The 12,258-nt window shown below is 45.2% G+C and overlaps 1 protein-coding gene across 2 annotated transcripts in view; it reads right to left on the bottom strand.

Annotated features, from left to right (window-relative positions):
• Positions 1-12,258, bottom strand: part of Dym (dymeclin) — a 303,216-nt gene that overhangs the window by 247,274 nt on the left and 43,684 nt on the right. For both annotated transcript variants that reach the window (XM_059246037.1, XM_059246038.1), the window contains exons 5-6: positions 11,485-11,618; positions 909-981 (exon numbers count right to left, since the gene is read on the bottom strand). In XM_059246037.1, coding sequence (XP_059102020.1) covers positions 909-981; positions 11,485-11,618 — 207 coding nt within the window. The remainder of the gene's footprint in view (positions 1-908; positions 982-11,484; positions 11,619-12,258) is intronic.

Raw genomic sequence — 12,258 nt, 5'->3', positions numbered from 1 at the left:
CTTGTTAGAAGAGATGTGTTGCTGGGAGGGAGCTTTGAGCTTTCAAAAGCCCACACCATTCCCAGTTAGTTCTCTCTCTACCTTGTAGTTGTTGTCTTAACATGTGAGCTCCCAGCTCCTGCTCCAGCACCATGCCTGTCTGCTCCCATGCTCCCTGCCAGGATGGTTATGAGCACTACTAACCTCTGGAACCATGGCCCCAAAATTAAATGCTTTTCTTCTAATACATTGCCTTGCTGGTGGTGTTTTATCACAGCAATAGAAAAGTAAGCAAGACAGGTGGACACAGTCTACCTATTACCAGGGAACAGAGATAAAAGAATTACATGAGTGTATAATCCTTAAACACAATACAAAAACTCACAAGCTCTTCATCATGAGGCTTGGGAAAAGTTAGTAGATCCTGGATTAGGATCCTCAGCACCCACATCAAATCCTAGTGTGGTGGCACAAGCCTTCAACCCCAGTGCTGGTACAGATCCCTGGGACTTGCTGGCCAGCCAGTATAGCCATGACAAAGAAGTTCAGGTTCCTTAAAAGACTGTCTCAGCAAACAAGGGGAGCCAGGCAGAGTGGTGCATACCTCTAATCCCAGCACTCGGGAGGTAGAGGCAAGCAGATCTCTGTGAGTTCAAGGCCAGCCTAGTCCACATAGAAAGTTTTAGGCTAACCAGAGTTACATGATGAGACCCTGTCTCAAGAAAGAAAAAAGCAAAGAAGGGGAGGAGAGGGGAGAGTGATTGAGGAAGTCACCCAACACTGACTAGTGGCTTCTGCACATGCTGCACACACACACACACACACACACACACACACACACACACACACACACACACACCCTCTTCAGCACAATCAATTATCATTTTCAGTACACCATGAAGATAAAGCCTGGCTTAGGCAGAACTTACAAGAGTGGAGTATCAGTGATTAACTGCACCAAGCTGCAGAGCAATTCTTCCAGAAGATCTTCAGAGTTAGAACCTAGGAAGACACACAAAACTTTGTTTTGATGAGGTAGACAACAGATGAAATTACTTAGATGGAAACTTTGCATTTCTAATAAGTAAAAAAATTATTATTGGCCGGGCGGTGGTGGCACACACCTTTAATCCCAGCACTTGGGAGGCAGAGCCAGGTGAATCTCTGTGAGTTCGAGGCCAGCCTGGGCTACCAAGTGAGTTCCAGGAAAGGCGCAAAGCTACACAGAGAAACCCTGTCTCCAAAAACCAAAAAAAAAAAAAAAAAAAAATTATTATTACATATACCCGAACACTATTTTGACCTCTAAATAAATTCCAGATCATGAGCAAGTCAGCACCTAATACAACCTTAATAACACCACATAAGGGTTTTTTCCTTCATCTTACTGTGTGTGTGCATGCCACAGTACATGTGCGGATGTCAGAGGAGCACTCTGCCATTGGTTTTGTCCTTCCACCTTCAGGTGAGTTTCGGGCCCGTCGGGCGTGCATGGCGATGCCAAGCAGCTTTTCTTGCTCAACTGTCCCACTAACCCTATTTTTGTTTTCTTTAAAGTTGGGGGTCTCATTATGTCAGCCTCAACTGGCCAGGCCTTTGCCTCAGCCTCCCCCAAATTCTGAGATTACAAGGATGTACTGACACCCCTAGCAGCTTGAATATACCTTAAGGCTCCTACAAGCCAGTAATTTTCAAATTTCTTACACTTTGCACTGTTTCTTTCGATGAATTTTTATATTTAAGTCAAATATGCAAAATAACTTTTTTAAAAAGATGCTTTAGCTGACTGACTTGAAGCAAAGATATTTAGACCTGTAACCTCCCCCCACCATATTCCTATGACCTTGCCTTTGACCTTGATGGACCTCAAGGCACCTTTTCTGAACCTCTGGTGATCCACACTGACAGAATGAATCCTGACAAGAAGCTAACCACCTCCTGACAAATAAGAGCCAAAGAGGAGATGACTTTCCCGATCAGAGGATCAGTTACATGTCAGGACCAGGGTGCAAACTGTCATCCCAACACAAGCATTTCTGTCCCAAACTCCCAGAGCTCAGGGACCTCCAAACTGCGTAAGCCGGATGATATCCTGGACTTGTGGTTGTGGACACTAGTGACACCAACCCCTTCATGAAGTGATTCCTCGGTTCCTGCAGTCTCAGTGCAGCTTCCTCCCTTCCTCCTTCCAGCCCTCCTCCAGAACACCTTCCACAAGGTCCCCACGGGCTGTCTTCTCTCACCCTTTACTCGCTCTCTCAGCCATCACCATTTACATGCTATGAGTCCTAATCCATAGTTTACCTTCCAGCCTCTCACCGACCATCCTGTTTTCTATCAAACTGTCTCTCCTCCGAGTACTAACCAGGCTGGTCTCTGATCAGTTCCCAAATCAGACAAGACCTGGAGCCATCAGAGAGACATGGCCACAGACTCTGACCAACTGTCTAGTGGTCTAGTGTGCGTCCACTGAGATGAGTGACCAGCACCTCAAACTTAACATGTTCAAAAATGAGCTCAATATTTCTAGCACTTTAGTTGTTTCTCTCTTTTTTATTTCACATGCATGGGTACTTTGCCTGCATGTATATGGGCACCATATGTGTGTGTCTGTTGCATATACAGAGCCCAAGAGAGGGAGCTGGATCCCCTGAAACTGGAGTATGGTTGTAAACTGCCCTGTGGGTGCTGGGTATCAAACCCAGGTCCTCTGGAAGAGCAGCCAGTGCTCCTGACCACTGAATCGTCGTCTCTCTCACCCCATTTGGTTCTTTGTTATTTTCAACTTTGACTGCATCAGCAGCCCAATGCTAAAACACAGACTTACTCATCCGAGTCCTCCTGACCACACAGTCCACCTCTCAATACAGTCCTTTTGTGTTTGTTGAGTCAGGATCTCACTATGTAGCATGGGATAACCTTGAACTGGAGTTCCACCCACCTCAGCCTGGCATTGCAGGTGCACACCACCATACCCAGCTAACTGCCTCTACCTCGAGACCCAGAAGCTTTTTCTGTCATGTTTTTGTTCATTATTTCATCAACTCAGTTCAGTTACACAACTTTACCACATTCAAACTCCCTCCTAGACATCCTTTAAGCCCTCTGGTGTAGCATTTATCCTCCAATTTCTGCCCTAACTCCAGGCTGCCATTAGAGGTAGCTAACTGAACTCCTTCCCTGCACTTTTTTGGTGTATGTCATTTTTATTACTTTAAGCTAATGATTATGTATCAAAAAATGGAGATCCTCACTGATCACTAGAAGCTGATAATGAAAACAAAACACATATGGACCATTCATTAAAAGGAATGGCTGGAGGCTGGAGAGACGCTCAGCAGTTATAAGCTATGGATGCTCTTGCAGAGGACTCGGATTCAGTTTCCAGCATCACAAGGATATTCACAGCTGTTTAATTTCAGTTCCAGGGGATCCATCACCTTCTCTGACCTCTGCAAACACCAAGTATGCACATGGTACACATATATATACAGCAGACAGAACACTCATGTACATGGAATAAAAAGAAATCTTTAAAAAAGAAGATAAAAGAAATGGTAAGAGAGAATTAATTGTTGTGGTTTTCTCAGTATTCAGAAGGTCAGTGCCAGTTTCTCAGTGCTGCCCAAAGAAAGTACAACACGCTGAAGACAAATGCTAAAACCTTAATCAAGAACAGAGGCATACTTCAAAAACAGTTTACAGTGCCTGGAAGCTAGAACAAACTCATTTCTTCAATACAGAATACACTCAGCAGGGCATGGTGGTGCACAGCTATAAGCCTAGCACACAGAAGGCTGAGTTCAAGGCCAGCCTGGACTACACAGTAAGTTCCAATGAAGCACATGGCAAGGCCCCAACTCAACACAAAAACAACACACCACTAGATTTACTATACATCTACAGTCAGAAAATCTTGGTAGAGTCTATGCCATTACCTAAACTTCTTTCTAATTAGCATTCTAAATGCTATTATGAATTAATCACAAAAGGAAAGACAAATAAACTCACCATTCCTTCCTAAAAATAAAACGAATCTACATGTTGGTGCACTGCAATATTTACACATGGTGTTCTATGCCGTTCCAGCTACATCAGGGCTCTGGCTGTCTGCAATACTGTGTTCAAACAGAAAGAACACCCCATGTACCACGTGTGCTTACAGTAAGGTGGATGATCGTGTTCCAGTGACTACAAAAGGACTCCCAAGACAGCACCTGCTACACAGACCAAACAACTCAGGAGCCCACAGGTACTCCTTAACTTTTCTGCTAAGACCAACTTAAGCTGGTATGTTTTCAGGTTTCCTGAGAAGGTGCCTTGTGTGGTGAACAGGCTGCCCTGGTGTGAACTCTCTGAGTCACACGTTTCCATTGTTGGATTTGTTTACTTATTTACTTTTGCATTGCTTAAACATAATGAAATTACACCATTAAATTTTTTTTTGTTTTGGTTTTTGGTTTTTCGAGACAGGGTTTCTCTGTGTAGCTTTGGAGCCTGTCCTGGAACTCACTCTGCAGCCCAGGCTGGCCTCAAACTCACAGAGATCCGCCTGCCTCTGCCTCCCAAGTGCTGGGATTAAAGACGTGAGCCACCACCACCCGGCTGAAATTACACCATTAAATTTTATATGGAAACTCTTAGAACAGCCTTCGCTGTACTATCCCAGGCCTACCTGCGCCAGTCTCACTCAGGGACTAGTTCAAGCAGAGAAAAGTGAGCCGTGAAACCCTGCTGCCAGGGCAGCAGGAGCACCACAGCTCCGGGGAGAACCAAAGCCAGTTGCACAGCAGAAAGGTGCCCTCCAGGGAGGTTAGCAGGTCAACACACCGTGGGCTTCACGGGGACTGCCTCCGAGTTCAAAACACTCGGAGCAGAGAAGGGAAAGGGGGTGGTTGTGTTAGAGGGAACCGTTAGGGATCTGAAGTCTGTTTCTCAACACTTCCTATCTCACACTGTATGTCCCCTTGTTTACACTGCTCTCTTACATCTTCTCCACCACTTGGGCTCCATTCACCTGCCAGAGAGGCAAAGGCTGACCACAGGCTGTACACAGTTGGAGTCGGCCCAGGGCGGGTGGGCCGTCTCCCTCCGGAGGGCTCCCATACGCTTCATGGAGGACAGCAAATGTAATTCTTTTCTGTTTTGGTTCATTTGGTTCATGACAACATCCACTAATCTCCTGCTGTCAGTTAAATCCCAATGCCAGCATTCCATCAGCCAAGACAGGGCACCTCACTCCCGTGCTTACAGCCTTTGCCCTTAGCGGGCTCCCAGGAGGCCCCAGGGAGGCCTTGCCAGGGGCAGCGCACAGAATATAAACTCACAATATTAAACTGGGAGGGGGTGGCCTCAGGACTGAGGCTGGAGAAGAATCTCTGCCTTTGACCATTTTCCAAACAGCCCTGGGGAACGCCCCTGAGACGCCTGTCACTTCCAGGCCCCAAGCCTTCCAAAAGTTCTGGAACAAGAGGCTTTCTTCTGGTGCTCTCCAAACACAAAGCATTCAGTACTGAACTCTCACTGACCAGCTAAGCTTTTATCACTTGACTTTCTAACTTCTGAAACGTCACCACGATGCTCTCTCCTAGTAAGTGATGTACCTGTTTCCCCAACACTAGAGCTGTAGCTCTATACCACCAAGCTATAGCCCTAGCACATCCACGGTTAATTCCTCAGTGCTGACTAGAGTTTTGAGAGAAAGCAAAGATGAGCACACGTGTAACCTGCAGTGCCTGAGAGCAACCTTCATAAAACAGTAAGTAAAAGAAAATAAGCATTTTCAAATACATTCATGTTGATCTATTTCATGCTTTTCTAGATCTGGTCTAGCCTAGGCTGAAGCCACCTCTTCCTCTACCTCAGCACCCACACAGTGTCCACAGCTGGCCCTGGGTGGCTCTAGTGTCATCCCTGTGCTCCCTCTCCATGCCCCTCCTTCCCTAGACTCTCCCCCCATCCTCCCTCCTCTCAGCCTCCTCCTTACACTGTCCTATCTCCAGCCTCCAAGTCTTTCCTCTCCTCTAAAAAACAAGAAAGGGTAAACAATCAAACAGACAAACAAGCCCACACACTTGTAAGGAAACTAACTGATGCCCACAGGGGCAGTACAGCTACCACAAGGAGTCCCCTGCACACAACTGTGGCCTAAAGTAAGTTTTTGTGTACTTCTGAAAGTACAGAAATCTCTAGGACCCCAACATAATCAAACAGCAACCACAAGCAAAAAAAATGACTTGAATCCAGAGCAAAATCCTGTGTAGCAAGCACACCCCAAGGCAGTCCCACACTGAAGGGCAGCGTCCACGGAGCCAGCGACGGGGGACTATGGGCGAGCAGTGGGAAGACAGGAACCTGAACCTAAGACCCCAGGCCAAGAACCCTGACAGAAGCCGAAGCCTTACAGCATCCAGGCCCTGGATCTCCTTGAAGCCTGTGCAGCTCCCGAGAGGAGACCTCTTGAGATCAAATGAATACATACATCAGCACCGACACATACTGAAGTAAACAACCCAGAGCTTACAGACAGATGCAAGCAACAGCCTTAAGAGTTCTAAAGGTTCCAAGTACCTGATATATGGGACATAACACGCAAGACAAATACTAGAATTAACTTGATAAGAATGACGCATAATACCAGAAGAAAGGGAGGAAAGCTCAGGCTGAAGGCAAAAGAAAAATCGGAATAATTTGGCAATGCTTCATGATTTTTGCCTAGGGCTGGCTTTGTTCCCTTCCATTAATTCTGAAAGGCATGAACAGTGGAGCTAGTCTCATATCATGATTTAAATTTGCTCTAACAGTCTGCTACCACATCAGACATAACCCATGGGGAAATGCTCGAGTACAAAGTCCTCACAGAATATTTAATCTGAGAGCTACCAACACCCATGCTGCTCTCAAAGACTGTTTCACTGCAACACCAACACCATCCAAGTTACAACGGCAGGAAACCCCACACTGGACTAAGATAATGCTTCACACTGGAACAAGCCCCGAAACCTAAGACGCCTCAGCTGACTGCTGGTCCTCTGCTTATGTAAAACTCTTCAGACCTGTGCTGCTGCATATTATCTGTTCCCAAGCAGGCCTTCAGACGCACATGCTCAAACAGCAGCTGATACAGGGATGTTCTCGGCTACTGCATGATGAGAGTCCTTTTGTTCCCCATTTATTAATACTTGTGAAATTAGTGTGGCTGTAAAATTACAATTGTAAAGTTAATAAAGAATCATAAGAGGGCTTAAGTTAGAATCAGAAGTAGAAACCTAAAACCAAAAACACGTAAGACTAGACTAATACAAAAATATATATATACAAGCCCCAACAGCAAATCTTTAACCCTAACAAGACAATTCACTAAAAGTACGCTGGTGGAGCAGTGGCAGGGTCAGTGACCCGTGACAGGGTATCACTGAAAAGCAATGCAAAAGATCCTAAATGGCTGCACACAGTAGTGCACGTCTTTAATTCCAGCACTCGGGAGGCGGAGGCAGGAGGATCTCTGTGAGTTCAAGGTCAGCCTGGTCTACAACGTGAGTTCCAGGACAGCCAGGACCTCAAAGAGAGACATCATGGTCATCATGGTCATCATCATCATCATCATCATCATCATCATCGACTAACTCCGTAAGACCGAAGGTATAAATATAGGCCTATAATTCCAGCACTGTAGAGATGGAGGCAGGAGAAAGGAGCAAGACTAGGATACTTGCGATGGCAAGACCTCTAACACGTCTATGTGGAGGGCGGCCTACCATCTATGAGCACACCAACTTTACTGATTATCAGACCACTCACATAGTCTTTCAGTTCACAACTATCTTGATAGTGCCGATAATATAAATGGAAAAAAATGTTATTTTTATACTGTCTCTAGATTAAACAGCTCAGATGTACAACAAAAAACCATGTTTCTCAAGCTTTGCTAAGAGTGGTCAATGCAGGGGCAGAGGACATCAAGTAACAACTTTAGCTCCAAAATCAATAAACTGTATCTGTCAAGTGTATCAGTCTCCTCTCCAGTAAGTATTAACAAATAAGATGACACTGTTAAGCCGGGCGTGGTGGCGCATGCCTTTAATCCCAGCACTTGGGAGGCGGAGGCAGGCGGATCTCTGTGAGTTCGAGGCTAGCCTGGTCTACAAAGCGAGTTCCAGGAAAGGCGCAAAACTACACAGATAAACCCTGTCTTGAAAAAAAAAAAAACAAAACAAAACAAAAAAAAAAAAGGATGACATTGTTAAAAGAGACAATCTGCACAGCTTTTAGGACAAAACACAAAACAAGTTCTGGGTTTACACTGAGTGTGATTATGGTCTTAGGCCCATGAGGATGAGCATTCATTCAATTCTCATGTCAGAACTCCACAGAAAGGTATTTTCTTAAGACTGATATTTTTAATTATGTATGTGTGTCTGTGTTTATGCACAAAAGTGCAGGTGCCTGTGGAGTCCAGAAGAGAGCTTTGGATTCCCTGGAGCATGAGTTACAAGGCAGTCCTGAGTCACTGAATGAAGGAATTAGGAACTGAACTTAGGTCCTCTGCTGCGGAATATTAACTATGTGAAGGGGTGTTATATTTGTTTCTGCTGCCTTTATTAACCATGTAAAGATGTGCTGCATTTGTTGGTGCTACATTTGTTTAATTATGTAGAGATGTGCTGCATTTGTCTCACCTTGCCTGGCTAAGCCATCAGACCTGACTGGTCTAATAAGCTGAATGACCAACAGGCAGGAAAGGGATAGATGGGGCTGGCAGGCACAGAGAATAAACAGGAGGAGAAATCTAGGCTCGAGAGAAGAAAGAAGAGAGAATGAGGGAGAAAGAGAGTGACATTCCCAGGGCCAGAAGCCAGCCAGCCGGACATGAGAAGCAGTGAAAGTAAGATATATAGAAGGGCAGAAAGGTAAAAAGCCCTGTGGCAAAACACTGATGAAGAGAAATAGGTTAAGTTATAAAAGCTAGTGGGACAAGCATAAGACGAAGCTGAGCATTCAAAAGTAATAAGCAGTTTCCCTGTCATGATTTGGGAGCTGGTTGGTGGCCCAAAAGAAAAAGCCTGGTACAGTCCTCTGCAAGAGCAGTACCTACTCTTAACCACTGAGCCATGTCTGCAGCCCCCATGGGGGTGAGCGGTGGTGGTGTCTTTTTCATGCCCAGTAGAACTATGTTGTGAGTATTATGGATCTCAAAACATGAAGATTAGCATAAAAACACTGAAGTACGAAATCCTGAATAAAAGCCCTATTCATGTCTCAGTACATATTACAGAAATATACAAATACAGCACATCTGTAGGACTGGAGACTGTGTTAATTGGGAGGGGAGGGAAAGGAGGTCTAGCCCTCGATGTAGGCAGTACCATCCATGGCTTCCTGACACCATGCCTTCCTGTACTGGATGGCACTCTTAAAGTGCCGGCCAAAACAGCCCTTCCTTCCTCACACTGCTTTGTCAGGTATTTGGTGACAGTAACAAGACAAGGAACCGATGCAGAGAAACGGCATGGTGACTGGGACCGCTGCTGTGACGAGCTCAATCACGTGGTCGTGGGCTCTTGGAACTGGTCTTCAGGAGGGGGACTGGGGGCCCAAAAGGCCCTTGATTTCTGTAAGCAGAGGTCATTCTTTGGAGATGACAAGGTAGATGTAGACCATGGACGCGGCTCATGAAGTTTCAGATAGGAACACAGACTGTTTCAGGAAGTGGGCTACAGGACATTCGAGTCATATTCTAGCCAAGAATCTGGCTTCATTTTGCCTCTGTCCTATGAACTCGATTGGGGGTGAATTCAAAGTTATGGGGGGCCGGGGAGATGGCGCTGCAAGTAGGGGCACTGGTGCCAAGCACGGTGACTCGAGTTCAATCCCCTGGGACCTACATGGTGGCAGAAGGAGAAACACTCCAGCAAGTTGTTCTCTGCCTTCCACCTGCATGCCATGGCACACTCGAAAACCAAGACGCATATACAAATAAGTAAATGTCATTTCTAAAAGAATTTTAAGCCAGGTGTGGTGGTGCATGCCTTTTATCTCAGCACTTGGAAGGCAGAGGCAGGTGAATCTCTGATGACTCCAGCATAAGCCCCAGATGCTAGGCATAGAGACACAGGCTGTGGTGTTTGCCTTGCTTTGTTTTTGGTCTAACCTTGGTCCAAGCTGTCCTTGCTATGCCACCGTTCCTCACTGTTCGAATGGGAATGTTTACTTTGTATCAACATGTATTGGAATTATTTGCATTAAGTAACTTGCCTTGACTCATAGGAGCTTATAGTTAAGGTATCCCCTTGAGTCTCAAAAGAAACTTGAAGAGTTTCAGACAGTGCTGAAACTATTAAAGACAATGGAAACCTTTGAGGATGGGCTGAATGCATTCTGTATTATGAAATGGCTTTGAGTCTATGGAGATAAGGGGTGAAGTTTGTGGCGAAAGAAGTGCTGTGTTTGAGGGCGGGTAAGGTTGTTTTACAGGTAAAGGCACTTGCCACAAAAACCTGACAACCCGAGTTAGATCCCCAGATCCCACAGGGGAAGGAAAAAATTGACCCCCCAAAGTTGTCCTCTGACCTCCACCTGCACGCCATGGCACGGCATGTACACACACATACACACACAGTGACGGGCTGGAGAGATGGCTCAGTGGTTAAGAGCACTTGTTGCCCTTGCAGAGGACCTGGATGCGCACGGTGGCTCACAACCATCCGTAACTCCAGTTCCAGGGGACTCAACGCCCTCTGATCTTCCAGGCACGTGGTGCACGTACATTCACAGAGGCAAAACACATACACATAAAATAAGTAAATCTAAAATTATAATAATACATGTTAAGTGATATGTTCAAGCTGACAAGGAGTGGACTTTGTGATACGTAATACTGATTGGAGTTGACAGGAATCACCCAGCAGACAAACTTCCGGGCCCGTCTGTGATAGAGTTTCTAGATTAGGTTTGGTAAGTGGGCGGCACCATTCCATGGGCTGCGGTACCCGATCAAATGAACAGGCAAAAGGCAGGTGAGCACCTTATTGCTTCCTTATTGCAGATGCAATGTGACAGCTGCCTCAGGCTCCTATCACCAGAACTTCCCCACATGATGCAATGTCCTCTCAAACTCTGGCAAAATAAAGGCCAGAAAGTCCCTGTTCAGTCAGGTGTTTAAAGTAATAAAAAAGTCAGGTGAGGGAGAGCTTATTCCTGTCGGCCTTTTTAAGAAAGAAACATAGGGGTTACTACAGGAGAACGCGAATTCTCTAAGTTAATATTTAAAATACTGGGTGTGTATCATGTGTATTTGTATGCACGTGTGCCACAGTGCACATGGAGAGGTCAGAAGACAGCCTGGTGTGAGAGGCTCTTTCCTTCCACCTTTCCATGCATTGGTTCCAAGACTGAACTAAGGTGTCAGGCTTGCACTCTCGGGAGGCAGTGCCTTTATCCACTAAGCCATCTCGCTGGCCCTCAATTCTCCTATGAATCAAAATCTGCAGTTTATCTGTTACTTACTGTAACTGCCGGGAGACTTCTCTTCATACATAAAATGAAGCTGTAGCTCCTCCTCAGACATCTCACAGATGAACACTTTCAGCAAGCAGCAAATAATAAACAAAGCATTATGCGTCTGCCAAATGAAGATGTGGCTGGAGAGAAAGATGAGAACCACCTAAGACTCAGTGTTTAATCACAAACAAGGTCAGTTCGTTTCTAGTGCATGATGTCTTCTTAATTTATGAATGGTTTTGCACAGCCTACTTAAAACATTAAGACAGTGTCTGTATCTTTCAAAGGTTTATAATTATACTGAGCCAGTGACAGCTACTGTATTTTCCCTTAGATCACATTCTATACATAGTGAAATCTACTTAATTAAAACGGTTACAGGCACTTGTATAACTGCTTTGTCCTTAACTTTACAACTCTCCCACATGAAAGCAACTGAGACAAAAGAGAGCTAAAACCATGGTAGCATAAAGAGAATACTCACAAACACACAATGTAACCAAAAGGAGACATCAGTGGCAACACAACACAGTGCTGTTATTCGCATTAATAACAGGAAAACTTTAACTGTGATATATTTGTTTATAAGTGGGCAATGAATAATCTTGAAAATACTATCCTTCTAAAACACTTTTATAAGAGGCAGGATGGTGGCTCACAACTGTTATCCTAGCATTTGGAGGCTTACAGCACCAGCATGCCATGACATCAAGGTCCAGCCTGGGCTACAGAGTGAGACTTTATCTCAAACAAACAAACACACAAAGTCAATGCCCCAGT

Source organism: Peromyscus eremicus, chromosome 19 (assembly GCF_949786415.1).
Source record: "Peromyscus eremicus chromosome 19, PerEre_H2_v1, whole genome shotgun sequence".
Taxonomy (NCBI): Eukaryota; Metazoa; Chordata; class Mammalia; order Rodentia; family Cricetidae; genus Peromyscus; species Peromyscus eremicus.
Note: the sequence above shows the minus strand (reverse complement) of the source record. Positions and strands in the feature narration are given on the sequence as shown.